General features: G+C 43.9%; 1 protein-coding gene across 1 annotated transcript in view; it reads right to left on the bottom strand.

Annotated features, from left to right (window-relative positions):
* Positions 1 to 19,013, bottom strand: part of TRIO (trio Rho guanine nucleotide exchange factor) — a 342,804-nt gene that overhangs the window by 17,240 nt on the left and 306,551 nt on the right. The window contains exons 38-47 of the mRNA XM_036280916.1: positions 14,898 to 15,046; positions 13,764 to 13,830; positions 11,852 to 11,955; positions 9,792 to 9,861; positions 7,896 to 7,985; positions 7,219 to 7,311; positions 5,942 to 5,992; positions 5,638 to 5,715; positions 4,523 to 4,714; positions 1,894 to 2,071 (exon numbers count right to left, since the gene is read on the bottom strand). Coding sequence (XP_036136809.1) covers positions 1,894 to 2,071; positions 4,523 to 4,714; positions 5,638 to 5,715; positions 5,942 to 5,992; positions 7,219 to 7,311; positions 7,896 to 7,985; positions 9,792 to 9,861; positions 11,852 to 11,955; positions 13,764 to 13,830; positions 14,898 to 15,046 — 1,072 coding nt within the window. The remainder of the gene's footprint in view (positions 1 to 1,893; positions 2,072 to 4,522; positions 4,715 to 5,637; positions 5,716 to 5,941; positions 5,993 to 7,218; positions 7,312 to 7,895; positions 7,986 to 9,791; positions 9,862 to 11,851; positions 11,956 to 13,763; positions 13,831 to 14,897; positions 15,047 to 19,013) is intronic.

A 19,013-nucleotide genomic window follows, 5' to 3' on the forward strand; every position in this document is an offset into this window, starting at 1 on the left:
GACATAGCCCTTCCTGCCTGGGAGGCATCAGGCATGTGTAAAAAAGCATCCTGGGGCCAAACGACATTTCTCCAACTGCGCGTCGGCCACGGCCTCCCACAGGAATCGAGGGGGAGAGAGGAGGGTGCGAACTTGGCCAGGGCTCCCGCTCCATTCCTGAGCTAGTTGACTCTGATACCGGTATTATCACAGCCTTGATTGAGGGTCCAGTGAACTGTAACAGCTTGGTCGACTCATGCTGGCAACTTGGAGGCAGTTCACTTAACTTTAAAGGTAAGCCCTGGCCAGTGTGGCTCTGTGTGCCAAAGGGCTGCAGGTCTGCTCCCCGGTCGGGGTGTGTACGGGAGGCACCAGATTGATGTTTCTCTCTCACATTGATTTTCTCTCTCCTTCCCATCTCCCTTCCTCTCTCTCTAAAATCTATCTATCTATCTGTCTGTCTATCTATCTATCTATCTAACATATTCTTAGGTGAGGATTAAAAAATAAAGAAGGTAAAAGTTTAGAGACCTTTCAACAGTTACATGCTCTAGATGGGCATTCAATACAGCTTTTAAGAGCAACGCGTTACAAGAGATCTCACTGCATTTACTCACTGTCAGAGTGAGCGGTTCCCCTCCATGCACAGGAACCGCTGTCCCTGGACCCACGCATTTAACTCTAACTGCAAACGTGAAACATGATCCACCTAGAATCTGGACAGGAGCTTGGTGTTAACACCCAGGCAGCTCATCACTCGTGGCCCAAGATGCCACGTGACTCGACTGCTCACTGGGCGCCTGTGCTCCTGGCTCTTGAATGTCATGCAAGTTGTGAAGGTGGTTTTGTGGTCACAGAGAAACTACAGCAGACTATTGGACTGGGGCACAGACACTGACCATGAACATGGAGAAAAAGACATTAAATATTTAGCTTCTAACTGAATTCTTAGAGGTCTTCAGTGATCACTGAATTAAAAGCAGAGTTGCCCAGCCGGTGTGGCTCGGTGGTTGCGCGATGACCCACGCACCACAAGAGGTCGCCAGTTCAATTCCTGGTCAGGACAGATGCCCAGGCTGTGGGTCAGATCCCAAGTGGGGGACATGCAGGTGGCGGCCGGCCAATCGATGTTCTCTCTCATCGATGTTTCTATCTCTCTCTCCCTTTCCCTTCCTCTCTCTAAAATCAATAAAGAAAAAAAAATTAAAACCAGAGTTGGTCAGCAGTGACAGTCATCATCTGCAATGGAGGGTCAGCTGCTCCCCTGCAACCGCTCATGTCATGGAAGCGCAGAGGCAAAAACTTCTTGTTTTTCAATGGAGGAGAGAGGTGAGGGTGTGTAATGCAATTGAACACAATTTATTTTATTTATTTTATTTTTTATTAATCCTCACCCGAGGATATTTTTCCATTGATTTTTTTTTTAGATAGAGTGGAAGGGGGAGAAAGAGAGAGAGAGAGAGAGAGAGAAACATCAATGTGAGAAAGACATCGATTGGTTGCCTCCTGCATGACCCCAACCAGGGCCGGCGATGGAAGGGCTGGAGATCAAACCTACAAACCAGGTACGTGCCCTTGACCGGGAATTGAACCTGTGACCCTTCAGTCCACAGGCTGACACTCTAACCCCTGAATCAAACCAGCCAGGGCCGAACACAATTTTTAAAGCTGCCTTGAGAATGTCTCCAATTCCACCTGCTGCCTGGCTCTCAGAATCCCGACTCTGCCACCAACAATTAGTGGGACGGGCAGATTACACATCCAGTCCGAGCTCGGCTTCCTCGTCTGTGAAGTGGAACAGCAGCACCTGCCCCAGAGTGGCTGTGGAGAAGGGGATGCTGAGAGCCTGGACAGCGAGGCCACCAGTCGAACAGAAACGTGCACATTAGGAAAAGAAAGCAGAGCATACATTACCATTTAAAAAATTGCGCTGGTTTTCTAAAATTTGGTTGATTTCGTGGATCCACGTTTGCCGGACACTTGGACTGGATGAATGCAGAACGAAGGTCTCCACCATGTCTCCCGTCCTTGATGTCAGAGCAAATTTACAGGGATCACTTTCTACATTTTCCTCCAGGCAAAGGCAACTCACCTGGAAAACACGAAAGCATTATTCCCGATGGCCACAAGGCGGAAGCAACCCAGGTGTCCATCAACAGACGAATGTCGAACACAGTGGGGTCTAGCCATACAGTGGAACACTGTTCAGTCTTAACAAGAAGGACGTTCTGACACACACTGCCACATGGTTGACCCGGAGGACACCTGCTCAGTGAAAGAAGCCTGTCATCAAAAGACAAACACTGTTATGATCCCACTAACCAGGTCCCTAGAGGAGTCAAATTCGCAGGGACAGAACGCAGAATGGCAGTCACGCAGGGCTGGGGAGTGGGACGGGGGTGGTATTGAGTGAGTATGAAGGTCTGGTTTGCAAGGAGAGTCCTGGAGGAGGATGGTGTTCACGGCTATACAACACACGAATGTACTTACTGCCACTGAACCATGTACCTAAAAATGGTTAAGGCTGTACATTTTTATGTGTATTTTACAATAAAAAAAAATGAAACAGATTTATTCCTACCGGTCAGGTGCAAAGTTCACCTATGTCAAAATCAAAACAACCACACTTTAGTACATGGGGATTACCAGAAGTTTAACTAGTAGCTTGACCAATTAACTAGAAATACGGGCCTGGGAGTACTTGTTTTCAAAACGCCTATAAAATGACCCAGTGTTTAATCACTTCCCCAGGAAGAAAATGAGACCATTTAAAAATCTTGATTACTAGCCCTGGCTGGTTTGGCTTAGCGGTTAGAGCGTCGACCTGTGGTCCAGAGAGACCCGGGTTCGGTTCCCGCTAAGGGCATGTACCTCGGTTGCAGTTTGTCCCCAGCCCTGGTTGGGTTGTGCGGGTGGCAACCACTTGATGTGTCCCTTTCACGTCGATGTTTCTCTCTCTCTCTTCCTCTCTCTCCCTCCCACTCTATCTGAACAAAATATGGAAAAATGTCCTCTGGTGAGGATGGGGAAAAAAAATCTTGATTACTATAACTCGTGCTATCAAGCTGTGTGTGACATGCATGAAAATATGTAAAATGACGTTCCTGAAGCAGAATATGTAAATTAGCGCATAAAGAGAATTTCTATGGCAATGGAGTGATTTTCCGTCAAGAGACTTATGGAAAGAATGGGTGAGAAGTGCAGGTGATGGAAAGGTGTACAGTGATGACCACGGCAGGGGCCCAAATGGCTGGGTGAGGGGCTGGAGGGTGGTGTGGGACGGGACAGGCCCTGCAGCTCAGCTTCATGCCACCCGGCTCTAATGCCGCCCCACATACGTGTGGGCAGAAGGCCGTACCCCAGCCCAAAGCAAGAGGGCACAGGGAGGTGCTGGAGGTGGCCAGCAGAGGCCCAAGTGGGGAGCTGGATGGAAGAGGGCATGTGTGGCGCCCCACCTGTGTGCCGAGGCCTCAGGGCTCACTCAGAGGGTCTAAGAGGCTCTTTGTTCCTAAGAGGGACCCTGTCAGCTTAGGGCAGGAAGTGCTAACACAAGGAAGTATGTCTCCCTTATTTTAATTTCATTATTAAACTTTTTTGGGTGACTTTGGCTAATAGGAGCATGTCTCCCTTCTGACCCCGGGACCTCCACAGCTGCAGAGGCAGAAAGAAATGGGGGCAAGGGGTTGGGGGTGTGTCTGTATCTCCCATCTGCTGGGACACCAGGCCACCTCCTCTGCTTTTCTCTATCTCATCCTTGGTTTCTTGGTTTGTCCCCTTTATAGGACTCAGGGCCATTAGCAATTATTTTATTTGTCATTTTCTTCTATCAGAGAGCAAGCCATGCCAGGCCCCAGACTGCCTGAGCCTCCATGCCCGGCCCCCTGCGTGCACTGGCTGTCCTTGCTGAACGCAGGCGAGAGCGAGCTGCAGGGCTAGCTCTCGGCTCTGGCCATGAACAACACTCCAGACCTGTGCCTCTGGATTTAAGTAGTTGTGCATGGTCCTAGAGAAGGCAGGACACAAAACCAACCGGGGCAAGTCTTCATCATGTGAAAAGAGCGGCTGTGGTCACACAGAAGCGTGTAAGACATCAGCCACTGGAGAATACAGACAGCAGACAGGTGCAGTAAATTTAAAGGTTCTCAAACGTTGAATATTTAATACACAAAGTATCAGGGCATGTCATCATTAAAAAGGAGACCTTCCAGCCCTGGCTGGTTTGGCTCAGTGGTTAAGAGCTTTGGCCCACAGTCATGAGTTCAATTCCAGTCAAGGGCATAAACTTGGATTGCAGGTTTGATCCCTGGCCCTGGTTGGGGTCATGCAGGAGGCAACCAATCAATGTGTCTCTCTCACATCATTGTTTCTCTCTCTCTCTCCCCCCTCCCACCCTCCTCCCTCCCTTCCACTCTATCTAAAAATCAATGGAAAAATATCTTTGGATGAGGATAAGAAATAATAATAATAATAATAAAAAAAAGGAGACATTCCATCCGTGTGATGGGCACGTTAGCACACGAGAAAACATGCGAACACACATTACCTTGATACTGTTCTTGAACAAGAATCCTGGCATGGAGAAGCCCTTTTTTTTATCCAGTGGCTCACTGAAGATGACGATCTGCTCGAAGAGGAAAACCCGCCTCTCTTTGCAGCGAGGCAGAAGCCCCGTGTCTTGGTCTGTGACCAAGAATGTATCTTGTAAGAGCAGCTTGCCCTGGGCAACAATTTTACCCTAAAACAAGGAAACAGGGGCAAAGGAAGAGGAGAAGAAAACATTGCATTGTAATTTAAGATACAGGAAGTTCTCTTTTCTTTAGATTCCCTCCCACCAAATCCTCTCTATTTCTTCTACTAATTTAAAGAGTTAAAAAAATTTTTTTTATTATCATGAGTTCTAAGCCCCAAAGAGAAGAGCTATCTAAATGAAATTCTTGCCAGCTTCTGTATACACCACTGGCCTCAGTTACAATCACAGGCTGAATGAGGATCTCAAGTGTCCAGCTCCCCGGGAACAGGGGCTGTCCAGGCGCAGTCCCAACACCCACCAGCAGGGCCCAGGGAGACGCACACAAATCTGTGTTTTCAGAAGCTCTCTGGGAGGTTCTGTGTGTGCTTTTCTGAGAACCACAGCAAAAGAACTTGAAAACAGTAGGTAAGAAAAGTAAAAACTTCTTCCCTCCCCTTCTTCAATAGTCAAATTTTAAAAAGTTGCTGGTTCTGAAATATCTTGAGGATACTAGTAGGTAATATGTAATACGAGTTGTCTGACAACTCACAGCAAAGTATGTTAGACTAACGATGAACACCGGGACCCTGAAGTCAAGCTCCCGGATGACTGACGGGCAGCCCCCCTGCTCCCACTACCTGCTGGGGAATTAAACCCCGATCTGAGGCAGCAGAGGGCCCAGGAGACAAAGCAGCGTCCTGCCTGTTTCCGCCACAAGGCACTGTGCTTTGAGCACAGAAAGGTCCCAAGAAAGCAAATGAAATGCACCAAAAAGGAGTTGAAAGAAAATATCAATCACTTTGAAGTAAAGTGAGAGAAGACAGAAAACCAAGCAAAAAGGATCAGCTTCCCACACAGGCAGATAAATAACGCGACACGGGGAGTGACGGAAGCCAGAGGGGCAGGTTCAAAGAACAGCAGCGCATTACGTCGAATCCTTGCAGCCGCCCCACGTTCATCATGTCGTTGCACCGCTTGGGCACTATGCACATGACTTCCACAGCTCTCTGGGCGGGACAAAGCAGAGTCGGTCAGCTCCTTCTGGGAAAACTGCTGTGCCAACCCACAGCACACCTCCGACTCCAGTCCCTCCCCCTCCTGCCCTCCTGCATGCAGGGGCACATCCAGGTGGTGGCCAGACCCACCGTCACCCACCACACAGCCCCTCCCAGGGACAGATCCCTCCAGGGACAGCCTGGGGGAGACCTGGGTGCACCAGTGGGGTATACATACCTCTAGTTCTGACGTATCCAGGCTGGCTTTTTTGGAGTACTTGAGGAAGTCCTGCAAGGAAGAGGGAGAGAACACGAGCAGGTGATGAGCACGGCAGCAGCCGACCTTTGTCACATGCCTGGCAATGGGTGAAGGCTTTAGATCTGTGTTCTCATTTCCCCTCCCAGTCTCACTAGGAAAAGGTATCCGGTGGATCAAGCTGCAGCAAAGCAAAGTCACACCCACTGTATCTGCAGGCAAGGGTTCCTGTTTCAGTCCAAGACAAGCTCTTGCCTCTCTTTAACCCCAGTTTCTGACTTATGTATACAAAAGAAATCTCAGTACATTTTTCTTTCTTTTTTTTTTAATCCTCACCCGAGGACATTTTTTTTCATTTTTGTTCAGATAGAGTGGGAGGGAGAGAGAGAGAGAGAAACATTGATGTGAAAGGGACACATCAAATATCTGTCACCCGCACAACCCAACCAGGGCCGGGGACAAACTGCAACCAAGGTACGTGCCCTTAGCGGGAACCAAACCCGGGTCTCTCTGGACCGCAGGCCGACGCTCCAACCGCTGAGCCAAACCGGCCAGGGCAGAAATCTCAGTACATTTAAACTGTCACTTTTATCATGGAAAACTGTGACTATGCCTTTAGCTGCACTGAGGAATTTAAATCAACCAAGGGCTATTGCTGAACCAACAGAGAGGAACAGGCAGGGTCTAAAAATTTAATTTTATCTAAGGCTCCAAGAAGATTAGAAAATATGTAAGGTCAACAGAGCTGAAGACACAGCATTAGTATTCAAAGGTCTGTGGTGGGGAAAAGGTTCACTTTGACATTTTTTTTTTTTATCCTCACCCAAGGACATTTTTCCATTTTTTGTTCAGGTAGAGTGGGAGGGAGAGAGAGGAACAGAGAGAGAGAAACATCGATGTGAAAGGGACACATCGAGTGGCTGCCACCCGCATGACTGACCAGAGCCGGGGACAAACCGCAACCGAGGTACATGCCCTTAGCGGGAACCGAACCCTGGTCTCTCAGGACCGCAGGCCGACGCTCTAACCACTGAGCCAAACCGGCCAGGGCCACTTTGACATTTTGATTCAGAACTTGATGCAAATGAAAAATTGAGAAAACAGTGTAAGGTGTCTCATTAAATTAAAAAGAAAACCTATTCTGAAACACTTAAAAAATAACAAGACTGCTTTAGATGTTTTTACAGAAAAGACTCCCCTCACTGCGTCTTATCTTACCCAACTCACGATGCCAGAATGCGCCCCTGACAAGTCCTCACCTTCAGTAACAGCTGGTACTTCATAATTCTCTGCACTGGTTTGATTAACAAATCTGTGAGTTGCAGCCTATGGCCAAGGCGCTGCTTTAAGTCCTGTGGTTTAAAGAAGATAAAAAGATAAGTGTTGTCTTTTAAAGGGCACTTTTTCAGTCCTCACACTCGTCAGAAATGCTAACTACACCAGAGTAAAAGTACTGAGAAAACAGGCCACAATGCACAGAGACAACTGGTGTATACCATTTCTCAGAGTGTTCAAAGTTTACACTTTAACCTTTCTGAGCTGTTTTACAAAACAGTCTTTGATGCTCATGTAAAGGTCTGCTTTCAACTGCCTTCTTTCATTCATACGCGTATTTTTAGTTTTAGGCTAAAATTGTAGATCACAAATTATTCTGAATTTATAATGAGTCTTAAGTTTAAAACAGATTTAAGAAAACCTAAAACCCTATTTTCACAATGACCTCAGACTCCTGAATGCTAAGGGATGTGATCACAGAGGATGTGATCACAGACTGAATTTATACTTGTTTCTCTGATTTATAGGAAAGAAACATGGGTTCAGAACTCTTATAAGTGAGGCTAATTTCCTGAGTATTCCTGGGTAACAATTTGTAAAGTTTTGAAAAGCAACTATAACAAAAGATTCAGAAATACTTTGTTTCTACCTTAGATCTTACCTCAAAAAAGGTATCAATGTATTCTGAGACAATGTGCTCAGACTTTGGTTTATTTTGACAATAAACTATGTACATGTGCAACCTTCTCTCCTAGGAATGAAAAAGGCAGACAGGTTAAAACAACTGGAAGTTCAACAGAATATATGAGCACATGCATGTTCAGTACATTCAGAAAAAAAACCTTCTTGAAACAAAACTGTATGATTTAGACTCTTGGGAGCACATTCCAGATTCATGACATAGATCAGTCCTCTCCTTCGTGGCCCCCAAAACAGACCTCCTGTGTCGCCCCCTCGGATATATCAAACCCCTCACTTTACCTGGCAGAATACCAGAGGCAGTGAAAGAACACAGTTCTTCATATTAAAGGAAGAATGACTCCCACCTCTTCAAACCCTGCCAATGGTCCTAGGAAACCTGTCTGTTCTTAGTAGGGAAGAAAACGCTCTTCAGTCTCAAATATGAAGGCAGGGAGAAGCAGACAGTGAGCCATCCTTAATCTGGTGAACCTCCAAGTGTGGTGTGTACACCCCTGGGGTCCCTGAAGTCTTTCACAACTATTTTCCAAGTAACACTAAGATGTCACTTGCCCCTTGCTCCTTGCACTGCTACCATTTGCACTGATGTGCAAAACCAGCGGTAGGCGAGACCGTTGGCACCTTAGCAAATGTTCGCCTCACCACGCATTTGCATTAAAAAACTCCAGTTTCACCTCAGAATGTCCTTATGAAGTAATAGAAATCAATTTTATTAAAACTCAATCATGGACATGCATCTTTTTTAACATTTTGGGACACAACAGTGTCTAAAAAAACTGTATTTATCTGAAAAGGCTATAAAAATACTCAGCCCTTTCCAACCATAGATCTGTGGGAGAATGGATTTTTTTCATATATTTTAACTAAAAAACAGCACAATAGATTGAATATATAAGTAGATACAAAAATCCATCTGTCTTCTATTAAGCTAGCTCAGCAATTTTCAGCCTTTTTCATCTCATGGCACACGTAAACTAGTTACTGAGACTCTGTGGTTCTGTAGCACACCAAATATATATTTTTTGTCAATCTGACAAAAGAAGTATAATTTTGACTGATTTACAAAAATAAATAATAATAGTAATTACCTACTCCCTTTGCTCCCTGCTCCCTACTCCCTTTTAAAAAATCAGATGCCTATACCTGTATATAAGAATTTCTGGTAAACAAAAATTCACCAATCTGATGCAACCTTCTTACGTAATGTGACCAGTAAGATACAACTCTATTATATGACCTACATATTTATGGTTCAAGACGGCATTCACACCTGATGGCCGCTGTTGTGTTGGCTGTTGTCATTTTTTATTTGACAATCTGAGGGAAAAGAGGTCAGTGCCCCTCACTAGTGAGGTACGGCATGTTTTTAAAATTCTTGTGGCACACCAGTTGAAAATCACTGAGATAGACATTAAAGAGATTTGCAAAACTGCAACTATTGCCACAATTTTTTGAAAAGACTAATTTTTCCTTTAAAACAAATTACTATTAGCAGTTATATTAGAGATATGCATATATTTGGCCATTCTGTTAAACCCACCGCACAGCTAGGTGTGCCACCGTCTCCACCGAACACTTGTTTGCCCACAGACATCCCCAATATGTTCCCGCTTCTGGTCTGGCTCTGGTCCCCTTCAGACCACTCTGTACTGCTGTGAATTAAATAGCCAGCTGTGGCCGGGTAACCAGGAAGGCAGGTCATTCATATGTAGAAGAACTGGTGAGGACTTTGATTACAACTCTCTGACACTGAGCAGTTTGATTTTATTCTTAACATAAAAGTACTTTCTGTAAACTGCGAGTCCGCCTTCAGTCTGATAATATCGGAACAGCATATAAACAACAGTATTATACTTACATGTTTCACAAAAAGGGATCCTAGCTTTTCTGGGTCTTCAAGGCACTTCTCCAACTCTCCTAAAAAAAAGCTGAAACGAGAGAAGTATTACAACCATTTCCAATTTCGCCTTCTAATTTTAGGTTGTAGTTCATATTTTCAAGTAGTCTGTTTGGACATGAGCTGCTGTGAAGTGTAAAGTATTTACTTAACAGATGAAATGTACACAGCAAACACTGTGTTAGGACAGAAAGCAAAAAGAGACACACAGTTAAAAAAGATGAAGCAGAATGATAGCATCTCTTTAACTGGCAACCTTCTCTTCCTTTGGGTAATTACCATTTTGTATCTTTTTTAAAAAAGACACAAGCAACAATATCCTGGTTGCATAGTGAGAGAAAAAGAAATGTCTCAAATAGATTTTTATTTCCAAACACTTGGTCCTTGTACCTCTGAGTTTCATATTCTTCTATAATGATTTTTAAGAGGTTTAAATTAAATAACATGTAAAACACTGGATGTTACCTGTGACAATTTCATGAAGTTTTCTCAAATCCTATCAAAATCAACTTCTGGGTTATAAATATTAGTTCTCATTCAGATCAAAATTAGGTATGATCAATGAAATAAAATAGCTGTGGGCAACTGTTCATCTTCTTGGCTGCAGTTGTTTGTAAGATGTATGCCCACCTTATTATCACTTACATGTGTTGACATTTATGCTCGTTATTTTATTAACCTGAAAACTAATGAATGCTGTGTTGAACTGTCCACCTTTGGGTTAAAATATCCCCTACTTCTACAGACGTCCTGGCAGACACAATGACTGGGTGCCAATTTCCGTCTGGTCAGCCAGGACCACTGTGTTATTTTTCCCTTCCCTGTCACAGCTTAAAAACCAGTGCTGGGAGTAGAAGTCAGATAATAGCACCAAGTATCCCTTTTTAAATTCGCTGTGGACTTCCACTAAGTCTACCGTCTGTAGAGCCATGTTAGAGTGCTATTTCTTAAAGCTGACCAATCATTTATCTGAATCCAGCCGAGTTAGATATTATAGGAGACATAAAAATTAAGATCCTGCACCTGTGTTCAAGGTTTTACATTCCACGGGGAGAGGTCAGTATTGCAATAAGAAAACACTTGATATACACCATGTAAATCACTCCTTGTATTTGTAGAATATGTTCCAGTTTCAAAAGCACCTTCACATGTGTTATCTGCAAGGAGGAGTGAGCATCTGACTTGCGTTTGAAAGGTGACGGCAGCATGATCCAGGCTCACGGGCAGTTATGCACATGAAGACAGAACGGGAGGCCTGCCCACACATTGGGGACAGAAGAGGACGGCTGGAACGTTCCATAATCATATCGGTAGCTGGGATAGAGCAATCCCCAGGTGATTAAGGATCTTTGAAAACAGGAGCTAGGTGACCCGAAGGGTGTGGTGACCACCTCTGCAGACGAAGGCTCCCACACGGAGCTCCTCCTCATCAGGACAGGCATGGCCATGTGCTGGGATCAAATCTGATTTTCATGGGCAATCATGTCTACTTTTCCCATTAAAACTGAGTTGGGAAAATGAATATCTTCAAGACCCTCTCAGAGTAATTGGTATTTACTCAAGAGGTGGATGCAGTTCTTTAGAAACACTTTATCGAGGCTGACCCCACGCAGGTGATGCTCTAAGCGCTTCACGCGTATTAACTCGTCACTTCACAAAAATCCCATGAGGTGGGCCACACTACGACCCATGCTGTGTAGCTGAAGACGGCAGCACAGAGAAAGCCAAGGGGAGCTCAAGGTCAGCCCCAGGCTATGAACCAGGCAGTCAGGCTCAGCGCCCCCTGGTGGACCCCCTGGATGGACCAGCATAAAGGAGATCAGAATTTTTCTTGGGCCATGAAATGCTACTGCAAAACTCTTCGGCCCATCGGTATTTTCTTTGCACCAGCTACCTCCACCAGCTACACAGGCAATAAGATGAAGTGACCCAATGACTATACATCACCATTTGCTGACATGCTGCAGTCTGGCAGGGGACGCGGTGTGCACACCCCCAAGCATGATGTGGATTTTACGTACTCTCTGTGCCAGTCATAAATCTGATGGATGTTGCCAAACACAATCTTGTCTTTTCCTTTCATGTCATCAGGAACTCCATCTTCTTTCATAAGTGCCATGTAGCCCTATAATTATTTAAAAATAAGTTTATTACACTGAACATATTTGAACCAAGTAATGGTTCAATAATAGGCATGATGGACAAGACAGACATATACCATGTCTTGCAACCAATTCTTTACTTAAAAACAAACAAAAATCCTATATGAACAAGTGTTCTTAACTTGAAATACAGTTGGCCATTGAATAACACAGAGGTTTAAGGGTGCCAACCCCTATGCACTAAAAAATCCATGTATAACTTGACCCTCAAAAACTTAACCACTAATAGCCTACTGTTAACTAGAAGCCTTACCGATAAAGTCGATTAACACATATTTTCTATGTTGTATGTATTATATACTGTATTCTTACAATAAAGTCAGCTGGAGAAAAGACAATGTTACTAAGAAAATCATAAGAAAGAAAAAATAAATTTACAGTATTTAATGAAAAAAAAAATCTACATTTAAGTGGACCCACACAGTTCAAACCCTTATGTTCAAGAGTCAGTGCAACCATTTAAATAGAATGTATCCTGTTACATTCATTGCCACGACTCTCTCCCTGACTTTTTTGGCACGCATAACCACAATTCTTCTAAGGAACTGAAAAAGTTCAAGTAAATGTAAATGGTTTCATAAAACACATCAGCTTATCAGCTTATAAATATTAAATATTTGGCCAGAAACATTTCCTCTGTTCTCAATATTTCTCATATAAACAGATTTTCTTTGCTTTTTGGATCATTTACATAATTTGTTAAATCAGGATTTAACAACATTCTTTTCATAGACTGATAACCTCTTAAGTATTCAAGTGACTTATTTTGTTGTTCACAATGACTGCAGACAAACAAATATGGTACCTTTTCAGTTATGCAATTAACTTATTAGCCATTACTTTTAACTGAACGCAGACCCCCAAAGTATTATCCTGTACATATTTGCAAAGCTAAAAAAATAAGTGATAAGATTTCATACTTTAAAAATAGCTTCTTGAAGAGTTGTTTATGAAGATGATTATGCCCAGAACTTAATGGCAGAGAACAGTCTGGAAATGGTCCTTGATCCAGTATGAAAGGCAGTGGTTTTGCAATGTCTACATAGGTCATAACAACTTCTGGGCAGTGACAATGGTGAGACATTTGTTCTGTGAAAACTGTAAGCCAACGGTCTGGTGTCCACTGACCATTCTCTGAACCCAGGTCGATTCAGGATGGAGCTGAATGCACAGCTGGACACACTGACTGTTAACGAGTGCTGTTCTCATCTCTGTGGTGATACCCGCTCTTGCAAAATAATTCAAGGCAAGACTTCCTTAAAATAGATACAATGGTTGGATATCATAATTTTAAAGCATTATTATTTTAAAAGATTATGTCAGGCACATTAGGCAAAAAGAGGCCTTTAGCTCTGGCCAGTTTGGCTCAGGGGTTAGAGCATCGGCCCACGGATCAATGAGTCGTGGGTTTGATTCCAGTCAGGGGCACATACCTCAGTTGCAGTTCGTCCCTGACCCTGGTTGGGGTTGTGCGGGAGGCAGCCAGTCAATGTGCCTCTCTCACATCGATGTTTCTCTCTCCCTCCCTCCCACTCTATCTGAAGATAAATAAAAAAAATATCCTCAGGTGAGGATAAAAACAACAGCAAAAAAAGAGGCCTTTAAAAGTGAATTAGATGGTTAAGATAACTGGCTAAACTTTACTTTTCATAATTACTTTTTGTCAAAAATGTCTTTAAAGCTTTTGAGACAGTACTGGTGTTAAACTGTAACATGATGCCCCTCTGCAGACTGGGGGCTGATACAGATTATTAACTCTCTGAAAACGTACCTCCACCACATAGCCAAGGTCCCGCACGTAGTCACGCTCCGTCTCCACTAATTCCTGCAAAACGTAGCTACAAAGAGTGAGAAAAAGTGTTTACAATCCAAACTCTTTAAACGAATTCTTTTGCACTTTGGCTTTGTCAGTTAGACCCCCTCAGGACTGCACATAAACATATCAGACTTGCACAGTGGAGTCTCCAACTCTGGGAGTCCTAAACCCTTACAGGTGTGTGTGGGTGACGGACAGCTGTGGAGGTCACAAGACACTTCACATTCAGGGTGAGCTCCCACCACCAGACTCTAATTACATATGTGAACAACCGAGAGACACATAGACATAATTTTGTTATAATGGCATGAGACATTACAGGAAGCACTTTTGTTCTTGTTTTTTTAATGATTAAGTCATTGTGAGCTTCATTGGACATACAAGAAAAAAATTTAACACAGAAGTATTTCCTTTTTGTAAGGTTCAGTAGCTGCTTAAGGCTACTCAGATAACAGAAGACAATCACTGGATCAGCAGGCATCCTCAGTAGGCCTGAAGTTACTCGTTCGTTCGTTCATTCATTCATTGATTCCACCCACCAACACTGACCAAGCTCCTATGTGCCCAACATTCTAGGTGCTGGGACACAGCCCACAGTACAACCAAGTCTCTGCCCCCACGCAGCGGACCACTTTCCTCTTCTCCAGAGGCAAGCTTAAACCTAAGATTTATCAGGGCTCTTTTACTTTCTTTTACTATAAGATGCTCTACTGGAACTGAGAAATACCACCACTAATGTATATTCGGAAAACATTACGGTTTTGGGGACTGTATTTAATTCTATGTTGCCTTCTTTTTCCTTCATAACTGTGTACAGAATAGAAAGTATAGGAGTTTATCATCAGAAGTGACAGAAAATATTCTTGTCTCGAATTATTTTCATGTATGAATAAAAAATAACAATTTGTATAATATACAAATGAAGCAATAAGAGCTGCAGGCTGGCTGGCTGACCCCGCGGAGAGCACCCGGAGAGTGGCGCAGGGACCCGGCGCTCCTCACTGTGCGGTCAGACAGGATCCCCGACACAGCCTGCAGGTGCAATGCCAGAGGACGCCACCCAAACAATGACAATGAAATGTGTCTTACTGCCGTCTCTTCAGGGAGCTGGACTTCCTCTCTTCCATCTCATCAATGGGCGAGGAGGAGGAGAGCAGGGAATTGTCTGAAGGGTTGAAGGAGGGGCTGCTACTGTCTCCCTGGTCCACCAGGAGGGAGCTGGGACGGTCCTCCAGGGCCTGAAAGAAATGACATCACCAATCACATTTCTGCCCATAGCCATCAGAGCTGAAATGAGGGTAAGGGAATCTCATACTCAGAAGACACAGAAGCCCTGATTGCAAAATTAGAAAAGTCTATGTTTGTGAAATTATGCAATATTTAGTAACAACCCCCCAACACTAATTAAACAATTGAGTGAGCGGGCCTGGATAAAAAAGGAAAGTTAGAATGAAAGAGTACATTTATATACATTGATATAGTCTATTGCCGGTCACAAATGATTAGAAAAATATACAACATGTTTACATCAGAGCAGTGCACCCATTTCAAATCTAGCAGGTTTCATTTTGGTAACATTGTTGCTGAATCAAGCAGGAAGGTTCAGGACGTGGAGCTGCCTCAGTCAGGCCAGCTTACCCCAGACACACGCACTCGCGTGCCCTGTGCGTGGGCCACACGGCAGCAGCAGCCACCATATCTTTTGGTTTAAACGAAGTTGGTTTGTTTCTTGATTATCTATGAAGCCTTGACTCATACTTCAGTGCACACAGACCACTCAGCTAAAAATAACGTCTCTCTCTGGGGCACTAGTACTATCTCTCTGCCTCTTCTGAGGAAGCAGCGGTCATGCTGGCCTCGATCCCACTCCCCGCCAACCCTCCAGGAACTTTGGCTTCTGCAGGTGACTGTTTTCATTGTTGCACCTCCCGTAGATGCTCAAGCAAAGCTCTGCAGGATTAAATCTGTGAGTTAAATATTGTTGATGTCTCTCCCTGGATTAACATGACGATGATTTGCAATGGACTACTTTCTAATTGGTACGTATTAATTTTCTTTCTTCACCTGAATTCACAAAGTACAAGTTAGTTTCAAAATTTCCAAAGCAGCCCAGCGGGATATACAGAGATGATCAAGAAGTGTTTAGAGGCTGAACTGGAAAAATGTGATTGACTTATCTTCAAACAAGAAGTCCGATACAAATGGCAAGAACACGGTATTTCCTATGAAATTAAAACCTCTATGCATGTCCTGTTTTCTGCCTTCTGAGAACAACGCCAACTCCATCATGAAGCACCGCTTGGAGGACAGAGTCTCTGTGCAATCTTGTTCACAACACCGACTGCTGCTCTGACTTACAAAACACAGTTGAAGAACAGGGTTTCATGAGAAAATGGCTCTCTCGTTTTTAAATAAACAGCTATTGACCTTCACTGGAAGCAAGTGTTTGCAGTAAGCAGCAGACCCTGGTGACACTCGCTGGTCCTGGAGACCAGTGAGTCTTTGGCAGGAGACGAGTCTGAGGAATGAGGGGGAGGAGGGTCTGCACGGTCTCCTGTCTAGACGGGCAAGGAAACAGCTGAGGCTTGTCAGCGTTAACTCTGTCCACTTGAACGGTGAGAAAAGAGCAGGAAAAGAGAAATGCCCCAGAGGTGCCCTCTCGAAGGGGAGCGAGCGCGGAGGTCACGTCCTGGACTTCAGTGATGTCCACGAGGCTGGTCTTCCATAGTGGGCGGAAAAGCTGTCTGCACCGAGACGGGGGAGTCACCAGGCTTTCTCTGGCTGCCTGTCCTTCGATGTGGCTGGTCCAGACCTGGGTGCAGACACCCCGACAGGGTGCAGCCACGGTCCTGTGTTCTTGTCACATTTACGCTGTCCACTCTCTCAGTGCTGCCCACTGGCCTCTTACACAAATAGTGTGCAAGGGAAAAGGCTGTCATGACCATGGAGCTGCCTCGGACCGGAATGGTTGGGACTTGACAGATTCAGATACCTTACTTGTGAGATCCTCTGGGCTTGGCGTTGTTCTGGGGGACAAGGTCTTGTCAACTTTCTCTGTTCCTTAGGTGAAGATAGCTCTGCAGAGCTAATCGCTCTTCTGAGGTTAGAGTTGGTAAATTACATCTTAAAAACTGTCTACTGCCTCCAGGTTTTCAAATTTACTTACAAAGGTAACAGCTGCTTCCACTTTGTCATTTTTGCATTTTGTGAATGTATCATTTCTTTCTATTTTCTTAAGAAGGTTACCTGATACCTTAATTTTTCGAAAGGATGAATTTTTTATTTTATTTATTATTCTACTATTTTTCTGTTTCCCAACTAAATCTCTTCTGTGTTTATCTTTCTTTATGTACTCATTCTTTCTGCTTTGGTTTATTTTGTTGTTGTTCTACTACCTTGAGTTAGATGTTTACTTCATTAATTCCCACTCTTTCTTATATCTCCCCTTTATATTTAGATCAAAGAAAACCCCAAGTCAATTCAAACAGTCACTGTGACTGTCTGTTGCTATTGCCATACTGTTGACAACAGGAAAGATACACCACCTTTCGAACAGTACTGGCTGCATCAGGGATGTGGAGGTAGGAGAGCGGAGCAGTCCCAGGGAGTGGTTTTCTGGGAGTTCTGACTTTTCACACTGAACCCTCAGGTTTTCTGGGTAGGATGTCCAGTTCCTTGAATACATCTGCATAACAGTTGAGCCCCTTGTCCCCTCTCCTCCCCTGTCCAATCCATTAATTCACAGCTTCTGATGCCCGAGCCATTCAGTGCTCCAATCCCACTGTGGAGGTGCTCCAGCCTGAGATCACCCACAAGACCACAAACACGATGACTGAGGACCTACAGCACGTGGTGAGACAGGCAGAGGTAGCTCAGAGTCACAGGGACCAGGACAGGGTGAAGAATATTAAAACAATTTGCTAAAGTTTTTATCTACAGAGAGTATTTCCTGTTTGTCATGAGAGGGTTACTGACAGCAAATCGATAGTTATGTTTCTCTTGGACCAGAAAAAGAGGCAGAATCTAGATTATGCTCCATGGAGGATGGAGAAGGGGTGAGTCCATCATAAAAGGCATACACATGGTTCTCCGGTAGGAAGGAAGATGCATCAGTGAACGCTCACACAACAGAACCTTAACAAACCGCAGTCCATTCACCATCCCCCATTTACAGCCGAGAGACAGGTTCCGAGGGGCTGCAGCAGTAAGTGGAAGAGCTTGAACCCAAGTCTACCTGGCTCCCAAACCTGTGCCCTTCCTGCAATGCTAACAACTTTATGTCTGTTAATTTTAGAAGAAACATAAATGAGTAGAAATTTAAAAAGGGGAATAAGCAGGTAAGAGCTGAAAGACACAAGCCATAAAATTCCTCTCTATTTGGAAGTCCATCTAAATTAATTACAAATGAATCTCAGACCACTTAAAATGGAATGAAATTTATATACGTGCAGGATAATGACTAGCAAGTTGACAGAGTGTTGCCTTATAGCATTCTTTGGGAAAACTATTTCAATTCATAGACAAGAATGACTTTAATGGTCATATAATTGATGTGTATGAAGGGCTGTTTTTAAAATATTTAAGGATGCTCACTGAATACAATTTAGGCACCCTTTGGACCATTAATCAAACTCGTCTCTCAAAGAGACAGTCAGGATGTGGTTTAACTCAATTCCTACAGCCAGGATGTGGTTTAACTCAATTCCTACAGCCAGGATGTGGTTTATCTCAATTTCTACTGACACGATCCCCAATTCTTGACCATTGAGTGGAGTTCTTGAGTTACCTGCCAACTCCTAGCAGCCTTATCTAACTTCCTAATTTCCCATCTAACTCTGAAGCCCACTCCATCCTTTTCAGAACACAGCATGACTGCCCAAGGGGGGATTCCAGGTATGGCAGGGCCATGCATGTCAGTCTGCATTTTTATTGATATAATTCCCATTTGTCCTAGTTAACCAGTTTCATTAGAAGTTGGTTAGGAGTGGGAGAAGAAACTGGAGTATGTGTGATACTAGTTAATACCTGACTGAGGGAAGATACATTCCTCACTTTAAAGATGTATATACCCTTTGATCTAGAATTCCAGTGCTAGAAATCTACCCTATAGATACAATCACACACGTAGCAAATGTGAATGTTTAGAACAGTGAAAAACTGAAATAAACTTTATATATAAGTATGAAATTTATTTAAGAAAATTAT

The sequence above is a fragment of the Molossus molossus genome, unplaced genomic scaffold, assembly GCF_014108415.1.
Source record: "Molossus molossus isolate mMolMol1 unplaced genomic scaffold, mMolMol1.p scaffold_m16_p_3, whole genome shotgun sequence".
NCBI classification, from domain to species: Eukaryota; Metazoa; Chordata; class Mammalia; order Chiroptera; family Molossidae; genus Molossus; species Molossus molossus.